The sequence below is a fragment of the Sebastes fasciatus genome, chromosome 6 (assembly GCF_043250625.1).
Source record: "Sebastes fasciatus isolate fSebFas1 chromosome 6, fSebFas1.pri, whole genome shotgun sequence".
Taxonomy (NCBI): Eukaryota; Metazoa; Chordata; class Actinopteri; order Perciformes; family Sebastidae; genus Sebastes; species Sebastes fasciatus.
In genome coordinates, this window is record NC_133800.1 from 17669229 (window position 1) to 17695222 (window position 25994).

Genomic DNA, 25994 nt, shown 5'->3' on the forward strand with positions numbered 1-25994 from the left:
ATTTTAGGCTATATAAATAATATTGACTTGACTTCCAACAGCCAAGAAAGAAAAGCCCCGCTGAGAAGTCGGTTTTATTGATATTTATGATTTTCACCAAACAGTGATGTGAAGTTCTTTTGCCCATTGATTCAACATATTCACCATAATCATGTATTAGAAATGGAAAGCTCTTACCTGTCCATAAGTAGATGATAGGAAGGTAAAATAGACCCCTGGATGGCTCAGCCATGTCTGTTAGTTAGAGTAGCTTCAGTGATAACTGCCTCGTCTTCTCTCTCTTTCTCTCTCTCTGTGTGTGTGAGCGTGTGTGTGTGTGTGTGTGCACTCAGTGTATTTGTGAGTGTGTGAAATGGGGGCATGCAGTTTGGTTCACATCCATGGTTTGGCTTAGCCAGGAGCATTGCATTGTGGGGAATTGACATGTCCACATTGTTGTGACTTTAAATACAAACAATGAACCCCCACCCCACCCCACACACACACACACACACACGCACACGCACACACGCACACACAGGAAGAGAAAGAGAGGGAGACAGGACAGCCATGTGGACAGTAGAGAGAGTCAGTGAAGAGTCATATGAACAACAGGAGACACACCTGCCTACGGCTGTTAGATCTGAGGTAAGACACTGATCATATCAACACACAGAACATTAGACAACACTCTTATAGGGAACACCTGCGCACACACACACACACACACACACACACACACACACACACACGCACACGCACACGCACACGCACACACACACACACACACACACACACATACACACACACACACAGTGTAGTTTTTTGTGTGTTTCTGCCTCAGCAGCAGTGGGCGGGAGCTTGTAAAGAGAAAGTGAAACTTAACAGAGCAGGAAGAGCACGAGGAAGGATGATGAAGCTAAAATGATCGAGGTAAAGCATTTTGACAATTGTTTATTCATTTCTGTTGAAACACAACTTCTAGAGCAGATACTTTACTAACTGTACCTTCATAACAATCTTCCACAACTAGTTACATTTCTGTTTCATCATAATCAGCATGATACAGCACAACTACTGCCTGTGTGCAGCCTGAGTTGAACTGCAGTTCTGCTCCTGCAGCTGTTGTCACCTCACAGTTATAGCTGTGTCCTCAACTTGTTCATGGAAAATCATGTGGCTCGTTTGTCACATGTTGGAGTCTCCTTCAGGCTGAGGTGTGTTGTGGTTAGAGCCTAAAATGTACACACAGCTTTGTCCGAATTCATGTGTGAATGCTTGCAAGGTCCAAAACTGTCCCCTTGACATAAACACCTTTACATACTGGAGGCAGAGACAGGTTTTCTACATGGCAAGCTATATGAGTAAGTTTGTGGCAGATTAATGGCGTATAGATAATAATTTCACAGTGGTAGTAAAGGTGGGTCCAAGTTTGGGAAGATAGTAACTTTTTAAACCATATCCATAATCATAAACCTGGCTGAAGGAGACAGGAAGACATTAGTGGTGAGACACAGTCAATTTTTGATTTGACTCTACTAGAAAACAGGAGCAACAGTGGTATAAAAGTTTCACTGAGATGTATGTGGTGTTTTCTGCTCTAATCTCTTTCAGGTTTAAGAGAAAAGGTCCTGATATTTCTGATTCAGCCATATACTGAACAAATCATCCTGGCAGACGTTCAACACTCACATCAGGTGGTCCTTCATTGCTCCTCAACTCTGGGATGTGACCAACTTCAATACTAGCTGGAAGCCTGTCACAAAGTTGGCTTTTTAAAAAAAAAAAAAAATCTGAACATTTCCTCTACAATGGTCTTGTTGAGGCTGTTAGTGCTGTCTCTATTCCACGTGTCTCTGGAAGGATGTCAGCCCGCCCAGCAGGCGATGAGCCCTCCTCACCCCGCAGGAGAACACTCTCCTTTGGTTACCGGTAATCTGTCGTTCCCTTGGAGCCGCCTTCGCCTGCCAAGGTACCCTTCACGCTCGTTTTTTTTACACTCTCATCCGAGAAATCAACAAGAAAACTGCCGGACCTCTATGTTTTGATTCATTGATTAAAAAAGCAAAGTGTTTCTTTATGTCAGGTACATCATTCCTCTCCACTACCACCTCCTCCTGCACCCCAACCTCACGAGTCTCAGTTTCACTGGCTCAGTGCTGATCCAGATTGATGTCCAGAACAACACAAACTGGGTTGTGTTACACAGCAAGGGTCTGCAGATCTCCAAGGCCACCATAGTGGACCAGAACCGCGCTCATCTGTCTGATCAGGTAGTTGTAAATGCAGAGCAGTTTTATTACAGCTTGTTTTGTCATTGTTACCCACAATGGACCTGACTTCTCTCCGTCTCTTGCTGTTCTAGGTTCTTCCTGTTCTTCATAACCCTTCCCATGAGCAGATTGGTATTTTCTCTCCCAGGGTGCTCAGCAGCGGGCAAAAGTACTTTCTGTATATTGAGTTTGGGGCAAAATTTGCAGAAGGCTTCTATGGCTTCTATAAGAGCACCTACAGAACCAGCACAGGAGAGACCAGGTAAGACCACATAGATCGTACACATACAGGGAGGTTCCAGCTATTATTGTCTGTACTCTACAAAACGTATTCGCTGATGTCTCTTTTCAGAACCTTAGCTTCAACTCACTTTGAGCCCACGAGTGCTCGGATGGCTTTCCCTTGTTTCGATGAGCCGAGCTTCAAAGCCAACTTCTCCGTACGGATCAGGAGGAATCCAGAGTACATCTCTCTGTCCAACATGCCTGTAGTGAGTGCTTCTGCATATATGCTAGTTAGCACACATGTTCAAACGTGTGTGTGAAAAATGACTGCAATGAGTTATTTGTGTATTTCAGGTCAAGACGGTAGAAATAAACGACGGCCTGCTTGAGGACCACTTTGATGCGAGTGTAAAGATGAGCACTTACCTCGTAGCTTTTGTCATCGGTGACTTCAAATCTGTCACTGCAACAACAGCTTCTGGGGTGCAGGTGTGGTCTCCCTGGCGATGTTTGAATTTCTTCATTTCATGCCAACAATATTTCTTTCTCAGGGACACTTTTATGTTGGGTTTTTTTCATGCAATTTTGTGTCTGCAGGTGTCCATCTATGCCACGCCTGAGAAGTGGCTGCAAACCCACTACGCCCTGGGGGTCGCTGTCAAAATGCTAGACTTCTACGAGGACTATTTCAACATCCGCTATCCTCTACCCAAACAAGGTACGCTTTGTTCAGCTTTCCTCCTGTGACTTCTTTTCACATATTGTCTGTCACTTTTTGTCTCCTGACCTGTGTTTCCCCTCTCTCAGATCTGATAGCCATCCCAGACTTCGAGTCTGGTGCGATGGAGAACTGGGGTCTGACCACCTACAGAGAGACCAGCCTTCTCTTCGATCCCCTCACATCCTCCATCTCTGATAAACTCTGGGTCACTATGGTGATCGGCCATGAGCTCGCCCATCAGGTGAGAATGTGACACTGCGTCTGCTCTCTAATGACATACAGGATAAAGTGCTTGGCATAATCTTAATAATCCTGCCTGCAGTGGTTTGGTAACTTGGTGACCATGGAGTGGTGGAACGATATCTGGCTGAATGAAGGATTTGCCAGATACATGGAGTACATTTCAGTCGAGGCCACCTACCCTGACCTCAAAGTGGTATGTGCTTTGTTCAATGTGACAATCAACTTAATTGATTAAGAGTGGTGTATTAATATTAAGGAGAGAGGACTGATGATCCTGTTCTGTGCCCATCTTGCAGGAGGAATATCTACTGCACACCTGTTTTTCAGCAGTTGGTCTTGATTCGTTCAACTCGTCTCGGCCGATATCCAGCCCGGCGGAGAACCCCACTCAGATCAAACAGATGTTTGACACAGTCTCCTATGACAAAGTATGCTTTCAGTCTCATACATTTGTCGTGCCTTCAGTCACAAAGAGGGTTACTCAACTGATAGCGGCAATTCATTATGAGTATTATCTGTGGGGATGTAGGTCTACAAAATCAGGGATGAATAAAACAAACGTTGTGAATAAGAAAAGCCCTGATGTTTCTGTTACTCACTTCTGATGGGCCCGGTTTAAAATAGTTGGAATCAGCCTCTTAACTTGTGACTGTATAACTATTGATCTCTATATTAATATTGTAACATAAAATCTAATCTTTTTCACATTTACGACGAACAGCATTCAAACTGCTTTGAAACCAACCTACAGCTCTTCTCTCTCTCCCACCAGGGAGCGTGTGTCCTGCACATGCTGCGACACTTTCTGACGGATGACGTGTTCCAGCGGGGGATCGTACGATACCTCCGCAAATACAGCTACAGAAATGCACTCAGCCAGGACCTGTGGGACAGCCTCGCCAATGTACAAACACAAATTACATTCAATGTGAAACTATATTTTACATTTCTGCTAAACATTTCATAATGGATGCTGTAATGTTTTTGATTTGTCTCCCTCCTTCCAGACAGTCATTGTTTTCCATTCATTTCATTATGGTGCATAAATCAATTTTATGAGACTAGAAAGTTACATGAAGTAGGTAATTAATCAAAATGAACATTATGTCTGTTTTTATTGCCATCAAAATGATGTTATCTTTGGCCAGTAATGCAATTGTAAGTGATTTTAAAAGATTACACCACCGTGCCATGCATCGATAACATAGCATTGACAAAAATGAAAGCAGACATGGTGTCCATTATGATGGATTACCAATCGCAGGCAAGTTTAAAGTCTCTCAAAGTGAATTGTACAGAATTGAATTGGAATTGAAAAGCTGCCATGAAGGTAGAAAGATCACATTCAGATTTTAAAACATTATGATGCATTATGATCAGCCGTAAGGTATATGGGATTTTAAAAAATGTTTTTGTTGTTTTCCAGACATGCTCTGAGGAGGACTTCATCTCAGGAAAACACTGTTACAGCAGCAACCAGGCCTCCAAGAATGCAGTGAGTAAACATATAAGCACCCACTCACTGACCCCTCTTCATGTGTTTCCTCTTATATGTTTTACACACGATTATTTTCTGACCTTGTGACGTGGTATGGTCGCATGCATTGTCTCCTGCAGTACCTGTTTGCAGGGGAACACCTGGACTTGACAGCCATGATGAACACGTGGATTCTGCAGAAAGGTGTCCCTCTGGTAACGGTAACCAGGAAGGGGCCCCTTCTGCTGCTCAGACAGGACAGGTTCCTGAGGACAGTGATGCCCTCTGACCCTCTCTGGTCCACAATGCAACAGGGGTGAGCATGCATATGCACTTGTAAAGTTTTTATCACTATCCAAAGTACTCTTCTGTTAACACTATACGTTGCTCTTCGACTCTGTGTTTTTGCTCTTGCAGCTATATGTCCATTATTACCTTTAATCTGAAGTAACTCTTTTTAAAATAACACTCTCTCTTCTTGTATAGTTTCCTTTGGCATATCCCTCTGACATACAAGACAGATGCTTCCAGCACCACCCACAGACACCTGATGACAACACACACAGGTAACAGGGAAGAGAGACTGTGCTAAATATAATTCATGCATAGCTTCATTTTTGCTTTGCCATTATATTGTTTTCAATCCTCTCTCATTTGCTATGTATGTCTCATTTAGACAGCATACATATAGGAGAGGAAGTCAGCTGGGTGAAAGTAAACACTGACATGACGGGCTATTATGTGGTTCATTACGAGGACGGTGGTTGGGACGAGATGACAAAACTGCTGAGGGAAAACCACACTGCTCTGAGCTACAAAGACAGGACTCACTTGATACACAACGCCTTTCAATTGGTCACGTAAGCATCTATCTGTGTGTATGTGTGAGACAAGACAGATTGAATTAAATTATTCCACCTGAAATAGCACCTAACCTCTTAAATATTCCTGTATGTCTCTAAAGGGCAGGTCATCTGCCGCTCAATAAAGCCTTAGACCTGATTGGTTACCTGCAGTCGGAGACACACACTGTGCCTCTCCTCGAAGGACTGGGCTATCTGGAGGCCTTTTACGGGATGATTGAGAAAAGGAATGAGTTTGATGATGTAAAGAGCAACCTGGGGGTAAGAAGACGAGTACACATTTAGTATGATATGTATTTGAATGCAGTTCATGTGAGATGCCGTTTCTCTGTGTGCAGAGGTACATCCTGCGATTTTTCCGTGCGGTCATTGACCAGCAGACGTGGAGCGATGGGGGCACTGTGTCCGAGCGACGGCTGAGGTCAGAGCTCTTGTCACTGGCTTGCCACCTGGATGACCCTCCCTGTCTGGAGCGGGCACGTCAGAGCTTCAAAGACTGGCTCCAGTCCAACGGTACACTCAAGTATGTCTGTCTAAATTATATTTTAACACACATTATTATCAGTCAACAACCACTGATATCATTCACATAAACAGCAGCTGTTCCCTGTGCTAGGTTGGACGATATCATTTCACCATGTCTCTAATGTGCATGTCTCTGCTTGTGTTTACCCCAGCTTGCCAACAGATGTGGCAGTGACAGTGTTTTCAGTTGGAGCTCAGGATGACCACGGCTGGGCTTCACTCCTACACACATACAACATCTCTCTCTCTGCAGCGCAAAAAAGCAAAATCCTGTTTGCCTTGACATGCAGCAGAGACACAAACAAACTACACAGGTACATCTTCTCCCGATTACATTCAGTTATTACCTATCAGAGAGTTGATGCTGCCACCATGTGGCAAACACAGGGTATTGCATCCCAGTACTACAGATATCCAGCATTTATTCTGTGTCTATACTACAGATGTGCTAAACAACTTTCAGTGGAGGCTCTTCAAGTGATGGCAGATAATGTCGTTGATAGAGCAGGTTATATTGTGTGTGTTTACATTGCAGACTGCTGGAGTTGGGTCTTGAAGGGAAGGTGATTCGATCCCAGGACCTGTCCTCTGTCATCCTGATGGTGGCCAGGAACCCACGGGGATATCACCTCGCCTGGAACTTTGTCAAAAAGAACTGGGATACACTGGTTCAAAAGTTAGTGCAACATAATGGAGACATTGTGAATGACAATACAAGTCAAATAAGTCATGTGATGCTATGAAAATGCACTTTTCCTTACTCTTTTAAAACTAAATATCTTACCCAGTATATATACTCTTTAAAGAGGTGCTTTTTACTCATTGAGCTGGTGTTGTGAGTTGGATGCAAAAAATGTGTGTAAACCAGTGAGACCTGCCTTTTTAGTGGCATCCATCGTTGCTTAAATAACAAGTGGAACAGGTTTTTTAATCTGACTTGATTATACCACAAGCAACACATTGGGCAGTTGATTCTGCAACTATAAAAAGCCCTAAATAATAGTGTTTACTGTAGGAAGAGATATTAATCTGTAAGTGTCCTCCGTGTTGTCTTTTTGCTCTGCAGGTTCCAGTTGGGCTCATTTTGTATTAGAAACATCATCATTGGCACCACAGGCCAGTTTTCATCTCCAGAGGAACTCACTGAAGTAAATGCGCTCTCATATCTTAAACTAATCTTTATTCTACAAGGCAATTTAGAGATTACCAATATTTCACCATTCGTATTATTATTATTGGTATTGCATTGCATATGAAATATCTGTAAAACCTTAAGTATTAATACAGTACATGTGTGCTAACCTTGTTGTCAACATAATTGTGACTTTAACTGAAAGAGGAATTTACATTTTTGTGTCTAATTTTCAGTTGTTTGTGTTTTTGTAATTGTATGTGTGTTTGATCCCCAGGTGCAGTTGTTCTTTGAGTCCATCAAAGAGCAGTCGTCGCAACTGAGAGCTGCTCAGGTTGCCCTGGAAAACGTGCAGAAAAATGTTCGCTGGTTTCAGAGGAACCTAGAGACTCTGAGAGAGTGGCTGAATGAGCGAATGAAGGACAGCAGAAAGAGAGGTGGTGGTTGACAGATGCCACAAAGGGGATATTTGAATTTTTTATTCGCTAATTGTAATGTGCTCGATATCACTGAAGAGTTGACAGTTTTGTATAAATTAGTGTTGCGTAAATTATCAGCTGACTTATTTGGTATAACAAAAAATATAATTGGTGGAACTGGCAGCTGAGCAGTAGTGTGTGTGTGTGTGTGTGTGTGTGTGTGTGTGTGTGAGAGAGATTGAGAGAGAGATAAAATGCTGTGTAAATGGATACTTCACCAAATAGACAATAAAAGTATTCATTGTACCTCCTGGCTTTGTGTGTGTTTCTGAAACATAGCCTTGTGTTAAGTACAACCATTGTGTGTGTCTCTGTCTGTGTCTGTGTGAATAGCCTATAAAACAATGAAATGTCCTCACAAGTATAGTAAAATGTGTGTTTTTTCGTCATTTAGGCTAAACCATTTATTTGAGGGGTTAGACTTGGTTTTAGTTTTAAGGTTATTTTCTGGGGGGGCGGTTACAGGTAAGCATGTAACGGGTAGGGTTAACCTCCATGTCCTTAATATAAAGACGGACAATGTCCTCACAAGTATAATGCACTATACTCATTTTTAAGTCTCTTCTGCACTACATTTTCACTTTTTTTAATAGTCGTGTATCACAGCTGTTACCCTGCGCTATATTCAGTTTGAACAGTTTTCTTCATCTCCCTGTATTTTTATATCTGGTATATATTTTTTTGTACTTGTACTTTGCACTACTAACTTTTTTACTGCCTTTTTACTAACATGTTTTGCACTATGGAACTGAGATGCTGGAAACTTGAATTTCCCTCGGGATCAATAAAGTTACTATCTATCTAGTAAAAAATATACGCATGTGTTGACGTGTATCGTATCGTATCGTATTGTCAATTCGTGAGCCTGGTTTGATAGCTCAGGGCTTCTGCCCTTTTCTATCCATAGGAAATCATTGGAGGGAGGAGAGAGGAGATGGAGGAGGAGCCCAGTTGGTGTGGAGGCCCATGCCTGGCCAGTTGAGGAGTTTTTTTTTTTTTTTTCATATAACATGGGCCTGCAGACCAATCTACTATAATAATACTATACTACTACTATACACTACTAATACTATAATAATAACTGCATGGCCATACAGTAGAGTTTTTGCAGGGTGGGCCGGCATATAGGCTATATTTTAGGTGCTGAGAGTGTTGAAGAATGCTCTTTGAAATATTATGCATACCAGATGACCTTGATTGATTGATTTTGTGTGTGTGTGTGTGTGTGTGTGTGTTCTTTTCTTCCCTTTCCTCATAACAAAATAAAATAAAATGAAATATGGATAAAATAAAATGGAGAGAAAAATAAATTAAAGAGAGAAAAAAGAATAAATGAATAAAAAAAAAAATAATAAAGAAAACATAACTGAGCAAGATCAATATCATGTGACTGTTATGTGTGTGTGCGCTTGAGAGGGGTGGAGGATGGCTGGCTGTCAGTCAGGGCGCAAATAAAATTAAGGCAAGATTAAAAAGAACAAGATAAAATAAAGTTAAATAAATATAAATAGGTAGATAGATAGAAGTAAAAGAATGATGGCTAAAAGGATGGTGTTTAATAGGGTGATGGATAAAAAGATGATGTTTTAAAAGAGAATGTTGGATATCTATCTATCTACCTATCTATCTATCTATCTATCTATCTACCTACCTATCTATCTATCTATCTATCTATCTATCTATCTATCTATCTACCTATCTATCTATCTATCTATCTATCTATCTATCTATCTATCTATCTATCTACCTACCTATCTATCCATCCATCTATCTATCCATCTATCTTCTATCTATTTATCTATCTAGTAAAAAATATATGCGTGTGTTGACGTGCGTGTATGCATGACGTATACACACTAGCCCCGCCTCCCGGCAGTAACAGCCAATAGGATGTGAGCATTGTAACTTGACGGGAGGTTGTCAACAACAACTGGTCTGGGAGGAAGCAAAGTGTCATTTGCTCGTCTGTTAGTTCACCGAGCATGTTAGAGGAAGATTTGTTTACATATTTATAGCGTACGGTTCAGGTTTTTTTTAGATAAGCCCGTCGCATTTAGTGTATTAAACAGCTATGGGCTCTAAAGTTATGGATACCAGCTAACGCTAACGTGAGAGCAGTGAGGATACAGGCTGCTGTTTACTGTAAGAGACTGACTAGTAGTCTGCGTTGTGTTGAGGCCAGATAGAAACACACAACGTCTGTGTCGAGCTGTTTTAAACGTGTTTTCTTGTGTCTGGACGTCTCAGATCTCCTACCATGGATCCATTTGACAGCAACAGTACAGGTAAGCACTGAAGATCATAGGTAAACAGCAAAGCTAGTATAATAGCAGCAGGCCAGCTAATAACTAACAGGACATTAGCTGGGAGTGACATTCACCAGAGAGGACACATGTTGAGAGGGCTGGGTCTGTAGTTTAGACAAGCCTTTATGTTTGGTCTGGTTTGGTGACTTAGAGTGAGGGATTCAGTCTGTTGACGTTGCTGCAGTGGCATGATAACCTTTTACTGCTCATGACTGTATAAAGCACAACAGAAGGATGGGCTAGTTTGTGAACCTTGTTTATTAGAATAGATTAGAAAGGCAAGGCAGCTTTATTTGTATAGCACATTTCAGCAACAGGGCAATTCAAAGTGCTTTACATAAACATTCAAGAACATTAAGACATAATTAAAACAGTTGTAAAAACATAAAAACATTAAAGATTAGAAAATAAAAACAAGCTAAAAATAAAAGCTAGGGTAGAAGATAAAATAGAGTATAACACACAATAAGTAAAAGGCAGCTTTATTTGTAGAGCACATTTCAGCAACAGGGCAATTCAAAGTGCTTTATATAAACATTCAAGAACATTGCGACAAAGTGCAAAAGAACATTAAGACATAATTAAAACAGTTATAAAAACATTAAAGATTAGAAAATAAAAATAAAAGATAGGATAGAAGATAAAATAGAGTATAACACACAATAAGTAAAAGACAGCTTTATTTGTAGAGCACATTTCAGCAACAGGGCAATTTAAACGAGATTCACAGTTGCCACTTCTGGTCATGTGCTTTTAAACAAAAGATAAAAACATATAACAGGTAAAACACACACACACAGTTATAAAGCAAATAAAACAGGTAAAGTAGATGTCATAAATAAATATAAACAGAAGTGTTACACTAGAGGTATAAAATATAAAAATAGATGTCATGTAAACGGAGGTAATTGCACTCGTAAAATAGGTAGGGTAGATGTAATAAATAAAATGTAAACAAAGGTAGTTGCACTTGAGGTGTATATTGCATCAAGGATATATTGCACAGACACATGTATTTCACATTCAGTGTATTAATATTGCACAGTTTCTGACCATTGACCTGTAGCGCCTGCCAGAGGGCAGCAGGTCAAACAGGTCAAACAGGTGATGAGCTGGGTGGGAGGCGTCCCTGAGAATAGTTGTGAAACGTTATTCATGTAACGTTTTGATTTAATTTTAACTGAACAAAGCTAACAACACATTTCAAACAGAAAAAACCAACAGCTGCCTTGACAGAAACTCAGTATGCAACTGTTAAGACTCCAGTTTTCTTTTTAAAACACAGCAGCACTGTTTGCCCAGTAAAGTTTAAACATGTTGGTTTGATAAAGGCGTTGCTTTGTGTTGCTGTGGAGAGATGATAAGTCATGCTCTAATATGGTCCCTGGCTGTCCATGGCTTTAATTAAAACAAACAAAAAGCCCAGTGTACACACTATGTTCTCCTCGATGGATGTTATATCATTCAATGTTTGTCTCAACTTGGAAGAAACAATCACCAAATCACAGCAGTTACACTTCCTGTTTTTTCTTCCTGTTTGTGCTTGGTTTTTCTGTCTTAAAGTGAGTTAGTGATCTTTAAGTAAAAGCCCAAAGTCACATTTCACAATCTCATTGTCTGATTAGATAATGGTGAGAAAACAGAAGCAGATACTTCCTCTTCACACGTTTTTATTGACCAACCAACCAATAACCGTGGCTCAGTACTCTGCATCTATGTAGTGTGTCTGTTCTGACTTGGGCTGAATTAGTAGACACACCTGTCAAACTCAGACACATATATTTAACTATATGACTCTAAGGTGGGGTTATGCATGTTTTGAGTAAACAGGAAGAGCACAGTCAGCATGTGGACATGCCCACTGCTGTATTTATATAGCTTGAACAAGCTTGACGAAAGTACAGGAGTTGTTGGTTGTTCGCATTTGCCTGGCGTGTATTCAAATCGTAGTCTAGATGATAACCATCACATTAACTGCTTCTGTCATCTGAACACATCATCTTGCTTATATGAAATTGCTTTCGCCATATCACAACAATTGGAAGTAGCTATGACAATCTTTATTCATCAAGTTTGATTTGTTTTGTGTGGGTCTTATTTGTATCATATCCTCCTCTGCACATTTCCCACTAGTTAGCTCTTAGCCTATTAATAGACAATCATACCACAGTAATGTGGTCCAGACAGGGACACAGTGACAGCCCATACAGTCTTATCAGTAACACTATACAGGTCAGACAAGGAACTAAATTCACCTCATGCGTTTCTGGACTCTTGTCTTCCTTTTGGTTACGTAAAGCTCACCTTTGTTTGGTGCCATTGTTTCTGTATGAACACTGTGTATTCAGGGCTCACTGTCTCTCTGTGCCTTCCACAATCCATCACCAACTGAGACTGAAAATGCATTGTCGTAAGCCTGTAAAAGCATGAATGGAACGTGAGGCAAAACAGGGGACCTGCATTGCTTCGAGTTTTCACTACTTTCGTTATTATTAAATTAGGAAGTTGAACATGCCTCTGATTGTTTCAAGAATTACTGAGAATTTTAGAGGGGAGAATCCGGCTGCCAGAAAATCACATGGATTTTGTAAGACAAGGCATAACTCTTGTCACGATGCTGAAGGGTAGTTTGTGGAAATGCAGGCTTTTGTAAAATGCAGCAATATGTGACATTGCCATGGCCAGATGATGGGTAATCATTGTATTTGCCTTTTCCTGTTTTTGAGGGCACTTGTCAGTTATTATTATTATTATTTTTTTTTTTCAGTTGAATGAATGAGAGCTGTGAAGGAAATACAGCGATTTCAGTTAAAAGTATCTGTCTAACCAGCCTGATGAACCCATTCTATGTAGGTCAAAGATCCAGGAAATGCTACAGAAGATTTACTAACAGGAAACTGAAGAAACTCAGTTGGTCCTTTGTTAAATAAGGCTTCATGTTGCCTGCACATTAGGTGACGATAATAAGTCTTTCTGTTGAAAAATGGCTTGTTGTCATAACTCTTCTGTAGAAAACTCTGGAACCACAAAAACCCCAGCACATATGTTCACATACAGCGCTGTATGTGTGTCAGTGTATATGGTCATTTAGATTCTATTCTCTATCTCTCACCTCTCTCACTTCCTCTTTTGAGAATATCTTATTTCTCTTCCTCTATGTGCTGCAGACCGAGCCAACCTGCCGAGGAACATGATTGAGAACAGCATGTTTGAAGAAGAGCCTGATGTTGTGGATCTGGCCAAAGACTCCACTGCGTTTCCGGTATGCTCCTGTCATCTTATGCCCTGCGTGTTATGTATGCATGCCTTCATTTTAAGGATCAGCCTGACTGAGTCATTTCATATCTCACAATGCATATCGGCACCGCTGTGCACAATCATTTTTGCAAGTGCTTTCATCTGTAAATCTGATAATGTGAACAAGATCAAGGCAATATAAATAAGGATCAGTTAATTCAAGGGTGGCTGACACTTGTGTGGGTAGCCAATGATGCCAATTTGCATGCTTTCAGTTCACTTATACTGTTCTGTACATTATTTTAGATCGGTCAGCTGCAACTATCTATCGTAAAAATTGTGAGAATTACTTCTAGCGAAAAGAAGTTAATTTTAGCATGATGATGATGATGCTGTTTCCTTCCCTTCAGAGCTACAATGACCTATTTTCCCCATTTAGCTTCTGGCAGTACAGACGTTCATAAGCAAAGTCTTATAGATGTTAACTTGGCCCCCCGATCCCCTCTACCTCTAACCTCCCTCACTGTCTGACACCCAACACACCCTCTCCTAAATTTCATTCCCCTTTGCATCCCTTATGTTCAAGATGTTTATTTCTGCATCACCCACAGTCCTAATTAAAAAATGCCTTGTTCTTTATTACCTGACCCTTCTCTGTCCTTATTATTTTCCATTATTCCTGTCTCTGCCCTCACTCTCCTCACCGCCTCCACATATCTTACCCTGTGCTAATTCATTTACCTGGGAAGGCAATCCAGTTATTAACATTATATGGGAAATACTGCCCAGCTTAACTGGAGAATAACAGAGTGTACTGTACTTGCTCTCTGCAGACGTTTCCTGCTCTTGACCCAGATGATGTGGTGTATGAGCCTCGTAGTTCACGGTTGCTGGTGCGAGGACTGGGAGAGAATGACATGGACGACGATGAGGAGGACTGCGAGTCTTCAGCCCGTCTGCTGGGCATGTCCTTCATGAACCGGAGCTCTGCTCACAGATCCACTGGTTCCCCTTACACCAGACAGGATCCGACCAGGTAATGCACTGAAAAGGTCATCATTTGGGATGCTGTGCAGTATGTTGTCATAAAAAAAAAATTCAAGGTATGCCTTGTGGCATTTTTGTCTCAATGCAGTGCTGCATAAGTAATGATCACAATATTTTACACAACAATTATTTAATGTAATTGTGCAGCCCTGCCGCTTTGTACTGTAGATTGCACAGAATGAATAGCACAAGGTGAGTTCAAATAGCTAGCCTGTCTCACACGTAACAATCCAAGCAAGGAAGTTTTTTTCCTCAGACTGGTGTTCTGCACAGAAAAAAAGATGAGAAAGAGAAAGAAGTCTCAAGTCTTACATAGAAAATATATTCAAGCTTCAGTTCCTACATGATGCAGATAAAGTAAAAATGTCCAAACATGTTCAGGTTAATGTGCATGGAAAAGGGTTTTAGTCCGTTCAGCAACAGAGTACCAAGTTGAAGCTTTATGTTCAAAGCTTCTGTCCCCCGCAGCACCTGCTGCTGCTGCTTTTCACCCTGCCTTTGTATATTAGTCCAAGTTAGTAAAGTTAAACTATTTTTGGTCTCAGGTCATGTTCACGACCCTCAGCCCGTACCACGGTTGTATGTGTGTTATTCCTGGTGATAGTGGCCTCAATGACCATGGTACTGTACTTCTTACCTGGATGCACCTTTACCAAGGTAAGAAAAATATTCACTAGTTCTGTTTAAGTAGGTTTTGTGATCATGTGTAAATGGCTAAACACGACTCTTTCAACACATCATGACGATATCTCTGTCAGATTATTTCCCTTTTTAAGTTCTCTGTCATACCCTTATCCCTGGCTGATCCCAACCTTCCATCCTTCTGCAGGCGGGTTGTCGGAAGAGCAACCAAACCACTCCTGTTGAGCCGGTCTACCCTTTGTCCACAAATGGCGAAGTGTTTCCATGGGCACAGCTCCGGCTGCCTCAGAGCATTCGTCCTCTTAGCTATGACCTCACCCTGAACCCTGACCTCGACAAGATGACCTTCACCGGCCGCACCGTCATCAACATGTCTGTGCTTCAAAAAACCAAACGCATCGTCCTGCACAGTGTTAATCTCAACATCACCAAAGCTACCGTCAAGGTGGGATCGGAAGGGGTTTGTGTGTGGATGACTGTGTAATATCAGAGTTTAGATGATTTAGTTGTCATTCTGACATTCTAATTTGTGCCTGAACAAAATAGTTGATACAAACTTTTTGCTTTTCTTATGTTGTCTGCTAGTCGTTAACTAATACTTCCTGTCTTCCAGCTGGGTGATGGGGAGGCAAGAGATGTGACTGTACTGGAGTACAAACCCAGACAGCAGATAGCTGTTCAGTTCACTGAGGAGCTGAAGGCAGGCCAGTACTGTGTTTTGACCCTGGATTACTTTGCCAACCTCTCACACACCTATGATGGTTTCTACAACAGCTCATACATTGATAAAGATGGACACAAAAGGTACACTTGACTAATCGGCTGTGTAAGTACTTCACAACAGCTGAAAGATGCTGTAGAGTAAGGACTTTATAAAAAGCCTGAAGGGAGAGGATCGAGTGTCTTCACAGTCAATCTTGTGACTTTTGGCTCAACTCATGACCAGACACTACTAAGCAGTGCTGTAACAAAATAACAATTAAAAACTGAAATTGGAGGCTGTTTGTTTATCTAATTTATTATTTCAGCATGATTGTGCTCATCTCCCTCTTATCTTGTCACTAGGGTTTTAGCTGCAACCCAGTTCGAGCCACTATCAGCAAGGAAGGCCTTTCCTTGCTTCGATGAACCAGCTTTCAAAGCCACCTTCCTGATTAAAATCAGCAGGAAACCAAACTACATGACTCTCTCCAACATGCCTCAGGTACAGTAACATTAATTAAGTCCTGGTCATTTTTACAATATGGCAACAAGTGTTCAAACACCCCACACCGTGTGCTAAATGGCTTTAACACAAACAAAAGATTCTTTCTGAACATACCAAAAATGTAAATGGAAAAAATAATAATAATATTTAATGTAATGTTCTTTTTGTAAGCCAGAAACAGGGTCTGTTCTCTGCATTACTAGGTTAGCACAGATGTTTAGTATTGACAGCTCAATGTGATGTGGTTGCTAGTATTAGGCTGGCAGTTTATACCAGATGAAATAGAATTTGGCATGTTCGCTGGTAAAACGGTGGGTTTATGACCTAAAAAGAGTTGTGTCTGTCAATGTGCACAGCCTCGTTCTCTGCTCCCCAACACATCGTCAACTGCAGCTGACTAATAATGTCACGTGTGTCACATAGATGAGACACAATTTTGCAGTACAGCACTATGTCACGTGTCATTCATTCTGTATATTATGTCACATCTTGTCTTGAGGAACTTATGGGTAATTCCTGTTCCCACTGTGACTCATAAGCTCTTAGCGTGGGCACAAATAAGCAGTCCATGTATTGGTTTTTGCTTGCAGCGCTCTAAATATTAGTATTAGTAATATTGTCATTATGCTTTGTGTTTCAGGCTAAAAGCACACCACTCAATGGCCTCATACAAGATGAGTTTGAAAAGACCAGTGTCAACATGAGCACCTACCTGGTGGCCTTCATCGTCGCTAACTTCACCCCGAACCACAAAAATGTCTCAGACACTCTGGTAGGTCTGACACAACTGATTCCCTTTTGCTTTCAGTGCAGGCTGTACGTTTGTATTTTTTATTTATTTAGTATTCAGTGAGGTTGTGTTTTTGCTGATAAACAGTGTTGATGATATATATGTATCTGTGTGTTTTAGGTGTCTGTGTATTCTGTGCCAGAGAAGGAGGAGCACACTGGCTATGCTCTGGACACAGCCGCCAAGCTGCTGGAGTTCTACAATGACTTCTTTGAAATTGACTACCCCCTCAAAAAACTAGGTCAGTACACACATGTACTTGCACGTTTCACACAAAGTACACACACACTATTTCCTCCTCCGACTGATCTGTCTTTCCTCCCCTCTTTACACCCCCCAATATTCTCCCTTTCTCTTTCGTCAGACTTGGTAGCCATCCCAGACTTCCTGGCCGGAGCCATGGAGAACTGGGGACTCATCACTTTCAGAGAGACTAGCCTGCTGGTGGGCAAACAGTCCTCTCCTCTGGAAAAACAAGTAGTTGCCTCCGTCATAGCGCATGAGCTCGCTCATCAGGTAGTTTGCCTATGTGTTTGTGAAAGCAGTAGATACAGCGAAAATGCTACAGTTGGGTCCTAATCTGTCTCTGACGGTGTGTTGCAGTGGTTTGGAAACTTGGTAACGATGAGCTGGTGGAACGACCTGTGGCTCAACGAAGGCTTTGCCACTTACATGCAGTACATGTCGCTGCAGAGCGTGTTGCCCAAGCTGGACATTGTAAGTTCACACATCTGCCTCACACATTTTGAAGCAGTTCAAGCTGTGTGCTTCATTGTGTGCCTTTGCAGTAAATCCTGTGTTTGTTTGCAGGGTAATTTGTTCCTGGCAGTACGCTTCAGAGCCTTGGACAAAGATGCATTAAACTCCTCCCACGCTGTGTCGACTGACGTTAATAAGCCCGAACAGGTGGAAGAGATGTTCGACTCTGTCTCCTATGAGAAGGTACACTTTTCTAAATTATATATCCGTAGATAAAGAGGTGCAATGTTCTTGAATTCGCTGAGCTTCCATATCCAGCTGTTTATTTCAGGGATACATTTCTCTACTAGACCTCACATTCAGTTATAACTTTAGTGTTTTGGGTGTGATCACAGGTGCTTTGTGTCTCTGTCTTCCAGGGTGCGTCCATTCTCCTGATGCTGAACGCCTCCCTGCCAGGGGAGCAACAGTTCAGAAAGGGTATCATTCAATACCTGAAACAGTTCAGTGGTTCAAACACGGACACTGACGGCCTCTGGAACAGCCTTACACAGGTGTGTGTGTGTGCCTTTTTTTGGTGCTATGGACAGCACACATGAGTAGTTTATCTCTTTGGCTACATTTAACATCCCTCTGTAATTTGTCAGCCAGCCATGTGGCTAAAATATGGTGACATCAGCTGCGTTTGGCTGGTTTCAGTGTCATCACATAATGGGTGATCACAGAGAACTGTCTCAGGAGCTGCATTATCAACACATTTTTTTTGCCTCTGTTAATATTCCCTTTGGGTTTGGAAGGATTTTATAAAGTGTACCACAAATCTTCAGAATATTGCTGCAAAGTTTCAGACCCAATGCTATGACGCGATGATGACGAGTGACAGCTCCTCTTTTCACACTTCTTGTCCTCAGGTCGATGTCTCGGCGCAGCACCAGAATGTGTCAGAGATGATGAGCTCATGGACGTCACAGAAAGGCTTCCCATTGGTCACTGTAAGCCGAAAGGGAGGTGAGGTGACCCTCACACAGGAGCACTTCCAGCTCACGTCTGACAATACCACGCATACTTCCAGGTGGGTTACATTACCACACACACACAGAGACACACACAGATCTTTGAAACACACCACAACCATAACTGTATTTTGCGCTCTCTTTAGCTTGTGGAATATTCCAGTGACGTACGTAACTGACAACTGTAGTTTGGCCCCTGAGTGCAGAAAGATGTTCACTCTGAAGACCAAGTCAGGTAAAACAAAGAAGTATTAACCTGTAACATCCAGTCAAGAGTCTGGAGTACTGTGTCAAATGGTACATTTTTGTGTGTGTTTTCAGGGACTCTGAAGGAGCTACCGGAAGATGTAAAGTGGCTGAAGTTGAACTACAGAAACACAGGCTTCTACATCGTCCACTATGGAGACGATGGCTGGGCTGCTCTTATAGATGCTCTGTCCAGCAATGTCAACGTTCTGACACACGAGGACCGTGCCTCGCTCATACACAACATCTTCGCTCTCTCCAGGTACAGCCGACAACATTAATAGTTGTTCTCTGAACTGCATTCAGTGACAGGAGAAACTGAAGTAGAGGAGTATTTTTCAATTCCTGTATTTGACTTTTAAAAAGCTTTCTTTCCACGTCCTGTGTTTTTTAACAGACTGGGACGTGTGACCTTCCGCCAAGTCCTCAACCTGTTGAATTACATATCCAATGAAACTGAGACTTCTCCTGTGACAGAGGCCTTGTTACAGCTCAATGTAATCTACCAGCTGCTTGACAAAAGACTAGAGCACGATCTTGTGGCACGCATGCAGGTACACCGACACATACAAACACACACACACACACACACACACACACACACACACACACACACACACACACACACACACAGAAACAAAAACACATTTTAGTTGAGAAATGTAGGCCACAGCACATTTTGGGAATAAAGATATACTAAGCCACATTTCTGTCAAACACATCCACAATATTTAAAGTCTAAAATAATCCTCTAATGTTTATAAAAAAAAAAAAACAATGTGAACTATGAAGTGTTTAATTCATATTGTTGAATTTGTCAGTGTGCTTTAGATGAGGAGTTATATTAAGGTGTTACATTTAACAGTAACATAATGGCAGTAAAGATAATAACACAAGCTCAAGCGATTATTTTCCCATCACCGATCTTTACATCAACTACTCTATTAACTAGAATTACGGCCTCGTGGTTGTATGCCTCCGCCAACCAGTCAAGTTGCAGTTTACATCCATGTCTGTCCAAAATGTCATCATTTTGTCCTATTAGACATTTTTGTGAAATTGTCATAATTAGCATATGAATTATTGCGTTGTCGCCATAAAGTGTTTTCTAATCAGTTCATCCTCGAGTCCAAGTGGACTTGTTTGTGCCAAATTTGAAGAAATTCACGATTCACGAGAATGGGTTGGACCGACGGAAACCCCGAAAACATAATGCCTCCGGCCACGGCGTGAAGGCTTAAAAGTACATCGATTTGCTTAAATCACTATCTTAAAAGCAAAAAATGTACACTAATACTTTTCATATCTTCAATAAAGCCTCTTGAAATTACACATTTTTATCAGTGTAACTGCCTCAATCAGAAACATTAAAACATACATTTTTATATCTGGATTGGCTTCATTTAAGAAGTTAAGATGTTAGTAATTTTCAGTTGTAAGTTGTTGTCATATCAGGACTTCTAGGATACATGCTAACATCCCATGTCTGTGAAAAATCCTTTAATTCTTGTGAACTGTTTAACTGAGTGTAGTGTTTCTGTGTACTAATGTATCCATGATTATTTTTCTTGCATGTGACAGAATTATATTCTGAATCGGTTTGGTTCCGTGATGACCAATCAAACATGGGAAGAGGAGGAGAGCGTGTCTAAACAGGAGCTGCGCTCGGCCCTGCTGGGGACGGCCTGTAGTCTGAATGAAGGAACCTGCACTCAGAAAGCCAAGGAGCTGTTCAAACAGCATGTGGAGTCCAATGGGACCTCACGGTACGTACTGCACACAATTTATTCCTGAGTTGTTTTTCTGGGTCACATTAACAGCGACAGAAGGGTGAGAGGAGCAGCGCAAACATCTTTTTAGACATAGAAACCATCTTTAGCAGGGATGGGGGAATGTGACTTGATTGAATTGGTATCTGACATTTGAGTTGTAGGCTTTTGGTAGAATTTTGGTGCACATGTAACCTAAAATAGGTTTGCATCTTTATATTTTCTGTAGGATCCCAGGCGATCTGCAGCGAGTTGTATTCACTGTGGCCGCTCAATCAAATGAAGATTGGGATACTTTGTTCGGCCTGTATGGACGGGCTACCTATGATGCAGAGAAGCGAAAAATGCTACGGGGCCTAGCATCCACTCAGGACGCACGGCGTATAGTATGGTAAGTGTGTGTGTGTGTGTGTGTGTGTGTGTGTGTGTGTGTGTGTTTGCTTCTGGCCAGGATCAAGCATCAACATCTTGATCATCCACTGATTTCTTAAGTATACATTCACCTGATTAAGTCAGTTTCATTTGTAAAGCGTAACAAGAGAAGAATCCAATGCACTCGTTCAAAGTGAGATCGGAACATGCCTTGAAACCAATGCGTAACAGAGCAGCAATGTTTTAAATGTTCAAAACATTTCACTCTCAGGTCAATACAAATCCTACCAACCCAGTCTGAGAGCAATTCCTTGATAAATTACACTTGAAAATATCCAAACATGGACTCAGCTCGAGCCAGAAGCAGTATGTGATAAAACACCCCGAACCAAAACCCAATACTTTCTTGTGACCCCGTTGGTTTGAGTCAAGTAGCAGAATCAACAGTGTTGCACCTGTTTTTCAAGGTGCCACTAAAATAGCACCAAAATGTGGCATTATTTAAAAATATATATTTTTCTGGTGTAAATTCCGTCCTACTCCAATATTTGACGTATTGAGATTTCATATTCTTTGGCGCCATCCTCATCCTGATATTACTATATTGTACATATAAAATGTGTTAATTACCTTGTTAAAGGAGCAGTGTGTAGGATCTGGCGTTATCTAGCAGTTTGGTTGTAGATTGCAGATTGCAACCAAACTGAACCTTCTCCCGTGGGCCAAGCGTGTAGAAGAACTATGGTGGCCGACATAAAAACGTGAATGGCCCTCTCTAGAGCCAGTTGTTGTAAGAGTAGCGTACGTCATTTGGAGCAGAGCCAGTGCGTAGAGTGTGTACGTGGGAAGTGAGTGGTGAAGCAAGAGAGAGAGGGCAGCAGCAACTGGAGCGAGTAACGTTATCGCCTCCGGCACAAGCAGGAAAAGTTAATATTGCTTTAAAGGACCAGTGTGTAGGATTTAGTGATATCTGGAGGTGAGGTTGCAGATTGCAACCAACTGAATACCCCTCCGCTCACCCCTCCCTTTCCAAGCGTGTCGGAGAACTACGGTGGCCTTCAGGTAACGTAAAAACGTGAAAGACTCTCTAGATCCAGAGTTTGGTTTGTCCAATCTGTACTGTAGAAACACGGCGGTGCAACATGCTCCCTATGTAGATATGAAGGGCTCATTCTAAGGTAACGAAAACACAATGATTCTTATTATCAGGTGATTATACACTAAAGAAAACATAGTTATCAATATGATAGTCCATTTCTGCCAATAGATCCCCCCAATTGTTACACACTGTTCCTTCAAGTATTCAGTTCATCTTGGTGTGTTTGATGTGTTCGTTCTGAAACACGTTTGTAATGTAACAGTGATTAAAGGGCTTAACAAACTATTCACTCTCATGCTGTATTGAAGTGAGTGTAGTGTCAGTGTTGTTTATGCACTGAATAGCATTTAAATTCTTCTCACGGTCCATCCAGGCTTCTGAAGGAAGGTCTGAAGGGGGATTTTATCCAGACTCAGGAGCTGCCTTTGGTCATCAGCACTGTGTGTAACGGCTTCACTGGCTACTTGTTTGCCTGGAATTTCGTACAAGAGAACTGGGACCGCCTCATAGAGAAGTAAGTTGTCCCTGTCAGCTTCATACAAGTTATCACTGAGAATTCATTTCAAGATTATTTCACATAGAGATGAAAAGATGAAACAACCTCTGTTTTTGTCTGTAGGTTCCCTGTGGGCTCCTTTGCCATTCAGGCAATCATCAAGGCTGTCACCTCTCAGTTCTCCACACGGGCACACCTTGATCAAGTAGGTTTTTTTCTAATCAAATACATTTATGCTGCAGTGTATTTGGGGGGTCTGTGCGCTTGTTTGTGGGGAGATATCAACTGTTAAGTGTGTTATGCTGAGTGATTTGGCTAACATCTCGGTGTTTGTGTGTGTTGTGCAGGTTCAGGGTTTCTTCTCTAGTCTGAAGGAGCGCGGCTCTCAGATGAGGAGCGTGCAGGAAGCTTTGGAAACCATCAGGCTGAACCAGCGCTGGATGGATGAGAACCTGGCCACGCTCAAGAGATGGCTCTAATGCAGGCGCTCCATGCGGTCTCCGCCCCACTGACAGGCAACAGGGGCGTGTCGTCAGGACAACAGCAGTGTTTGCACTATTGTAGGACTGTGTCTCTTTAACTCCCTTTATCCAGGCCAGAGGTTTTTTGCTCTACCTGGGTGGACAAGGTGTTAGATTTTCTGACATTGGTCCTGTGAGTTGTATTTGCTAGCTCAGGGTGGCTCTGATTGTGTGTCTGACAGGAAGTTGTCAGACACAAACGCACACTCCTCACACTTTATGCTGTCGACCAAACTTCTCCTCTGCAGCTCTCATCTAAACCTCATGCCTGAGCAGCCAATCATGCTTCACCCACACTCCTTTCGCTCAGCCGGCTCTCAGGCACTTAACTATGTGAGCTGTGTAATGGCCACTTCAAGAAGAGGAACTATGAAGAATGTCAACATTACTGCGTATGTGTGTACTGTCAGTCAGTCCCGGACTTTCCGTCAAATCGTCGGAAACAATATATAATGATGCAGCTGTCAGGGATTTCTCAATGATGAGAAGTTGAAATGACCGGTACTTTATGGAGGAATTATTCTTAGAATTAAACAGACCTTGTATCGCCGTGTTATAAGAATAGCTGCCTGCCATTCTGAACTCTAGTCACTCATGCAAACGGAAGCATATATTATATTAGTCGTGATTTTGCTAGAAGATTGGTTGGTTGGTTGGTTGATAGCTTAAAATACCAAACTTGTGTTGGCATAAATTGAATGTACTGAAAAACCTTCCCACTGTGTACAGTAGATGGCGTACTGCACAACAGAGCAGGTTTAAATCAACAACCAATGTGTCTTAGGTGAGAGCAGGCAGTTTGTTTCTTTCTTCCTCTACCAGTCATAAGCCCAGTTTTAGCTCTGATCAACACGTTTTATTGTGATAGCTTTTTTGCCGGCAGTGCAGTTACTGTACAGACTCCTTCTTTAACACAGTGTGCTTGTAAACTTGTAATTATAATGTAAATATGCTCAACCCCCTGCGATTTTGGATGTACTGTTTCAAACATCTTTTAGGATTTGCTTTGTGTTTTGTGTGTGTGTGTGTGTGTGTGTGTGTGTGTGTGTAGCGTGTAAAGAGGAAATGTATACATAGAATTGGTCAAGAGTCTTGGTCAAATACTTTTACTGTATTTCTTGATGGAAACCGCCCCAGGGAGGTCATTTGCAGATTGATGTTTGTGTTTTAAGGGCTTAAGTGCATATTGAAGGTATAGAAGGACATTTATATTGGACATGACTAATCTGTGCAGTAAGCTGTTCAAAATACAGAAGGTTTAAAGTTACTCCGATGTTACCGGGTCATGTTGCTCCTGAGAACGACGAGTAGCCTAGCTATTTATTGAGAGCGTGTCTAAACATGTTTCCCCAATTTTTTCTTCAAAGATTTTATTTAAATACAGTTGTACGCTCATCCTGAGCTTTATTTAAAGTGGCACTGCTTACTTATCCACTCCATTACTGTCATGATATTCAGGATAATTGAGTAAATATACAGTAGTAGATTCTGTCTTTTTCATTGAACGTCCCTAACATCTTCATGAGACTTGGTTGTTATATTATCTTCTGAAGCGTCGTTGTTTCATTTATGTAAAAACTTTCCTGAGATGTATGTCACAAAGGCAACTCACATTGGTTCAGATCCCAGTAGTGTTACCTCATCCCTGCACACAGGTGGGAAACCTTTTAAAAGGGTCATGTGCTTGTTGCTGCACTAGCGGTTGTTCGCAGTGGCTGCCAGGAGGAGTGGGATCCAGGAGGGGACCAGACCGAGGGAAGTCCAGCACATTTAGATCTTCTTAGTTTTACCTTTATGTCCTGGCTAGTTGTGTAGATCATACTGTTTTATTGTGAAAAAGTTACACTTTTATCCAGCTGCCAGCATTCAAATGAATTCATTAGCTTTATTGAGGCTCTGGGACTTTGATGTTCCATCATATTTTGTTGAGAAAAAAACAACTGTTTCATGTGAAGTCAGTTGCAATAAGCTTTAAGAGACGAGAGTTGCTGATGTCATTCAGGTACCAGGTTCAGTGTAAGCTGGTGAATCAGTGATGTGGCCGGTCTAATGAGAGGATTGTAGTAGAGCGCCACATGTGCAGTAACCCCAATCAGATCGTCTTTGATTTTGCACTGGGATGAAATGCTGCAGATGCTTTTGAAACTTTGTTGCTCTCCATGTGAATAAAATGAATAAAAGTTGTTTTCTGAAGATGTTGGGTTGTCTTTTTTTATTGAAATACAATATCTTTATGACACAATACTAAAGATGATGCAAAAAAGAATGTGGCAGACACTGCATGCTGCTGTGCTTGGAGCAATGAAGGGTGCAAAATGTAACGAGGTTCATTAGATGAAGCTGCACAAGAGAGCCTATAAAACCTCAAGCTGTGTCATCGACTTGATACCAAATCACCCAAAACAAAAACTTTAAAAAAGGCAGGAATGGCTAGATAGCTGTTCCTCCTCATCCAGTTTCACCAAGCTTTGTCATGTTTGGGAACAGAAATGAATTAACATTGATTGTAGCTTTTGAAAATATGTGAACATCAAGCTGCAAGACTTCTAAATCACAACTACTCTGTAAACACAGCGGAGATGGTTCATGTGATTCACAGTGAAATGCTTTTTACATGATGCTTCTCAGTTGTA

The 25994-nt window shown here is 41.6% G+C and overlaps 2 protein-coding genes across 5 annotated transcripts; both read left to right on the forward strand.

Moving 5' to 3' along the window:
• Positions 1-489: 489 nt before the first annotated feature.
• Positions 490-8163, forward strand: erap2 (endoplasmic reticulum aminopeptidase 2). 3 transcript variants are annotated; one of them, XM_074638144.1, is made up of 22 exons: positions 515-627; positions 827-912; positions 1594-1951; positions 2066-2252; positions 2345-2514; positions 2605-2743; positions 2832-2966; positions 3075-3195; positions 3285-3439; positions 3521-3634; positions 3738-3869; positions 4214-4345; positions 4868-4936; positions 5059-5234; positions 5405-5484; positions 5595-5778; positions 5883-6042; positions 6120-6304; positions 6459-6620; positions 6842-6982; positions 7373-7454; positions 7716-8163. In XM_074638144.1, the coding sequence occupies exons 3-22, from the start codon at positions 1791-1793 to the stop codon at positions 7884-7886; spliced, it is 2856 nt and encodes a 951-aa protein (XP_074494245.1). In that variant the 5' UTR covers positions 515-627; positions 827-912; positions 1594-1790; the 3' UTR covers positions 7887-8163. The 3 variants fall into 3 exon arrangements, with proteins under 3 accessions (XP_074494247.1, XP_074494246.1, XP_074494245.1); XM_074638146.1 differs by lacking the exon at positions 827-912 and having other exon boundaries at positions 490-627; positions 6842-6986; positions 7380-7454; XM_074638145.1 differs by lacking the exon at positions 827-912 and having other exon boundaries at positions 490-627.
• Positions 8164-9818: 1655 nt separating this feature from the next.
• On the forward strand, positions 9819-25554 carry lnpep (leucyl/cystinyl aminopeptidase). Of its 2 annotated transcripts, XM_074638151.1 has the most exons (22): positions 9819-10202; positions 13391-13485; positions 14294-14496; positions 15053-15164; positions 15337-15594; positions 15763-15953; positions 16215-16353; positions 16997-17128; positions 17267-17387; positions 17511-17662; positions 17750-17863; positions 17957-18088; positions 18265-18399; positions 18757-18917; positions 19005-19093; positions 19180-19366; positions 19502-19658; positions 20686-20870; positions 21103-21264; positions 22718-22858; positions 22964-23045; positions 23188-25554. In XM_074638151.1, the coding sequence occupies exons 1-22, from the start codon at positions 10175-10177 to the stop codon at positions 23317-23319; spliced, it is 3108 nt and encodes a 1035-aa protein (XP_074494252.1). In that variant the 5' UTR covers positions 9819-10174; the 3' UTR covers positions 23320-25554. The 2 variants fall into 2 exon arrangements, with proteins under 2 accessions (XP_074494252.1, XP_074494251.1); XM_074638150.1 differs by having other exon boundaries at positions 17267-17662.
• The last annotated feature ends 440 nt before the right edge of the window (positions 25555-25994 follow it).

Excerpts from the sequence above, each read along its gene's own strand:
- erap2 (XM_074638145.1), top strand. The coding sequence starts at position 1,791 with ATGGTCTTGTTGAGGCTGTTAGTGCTGTCTCTATTCCACGTGTCTCTG. Across the intron at positions 2,744-2,831 it reads CTCTGTCCAACATGCCTGTA|GTCAAGACGGTAGAAATAAA; the intron begins GTGAGTGCTTCT and ends TGTGTATTTCAG. Across the intron at positions 5,779-5,882 it reads AACGCCTTTCAATTGGTCAC|GGCAGGTCATCTGCCGCTCA; the intron begins GTAAGCATCTAT and ends ATGTCTCTAAAG.
- lnpep (XM_074638150.1), top strand. The coding sequence starts at position 10,175 with ATGGATCCATTTGACAGCAACAGTACAG. Across the intron at positions 16,354-16,996 it reads CTCTCTCCAACATGCCTCAG|GCTAAAAGCACACCACTCAA; the intron begins GTACAGTAACAT and ends TTTGTGTTTCAG. Across the intron at positions 22,859-22,963 it reads TGGGACCGCCTCATAGAGAA|GTTCCCTGTGGGCTCCTTTG; the intron begins GTAAGTTGTCCC and ends TTTTGTCTGTAG.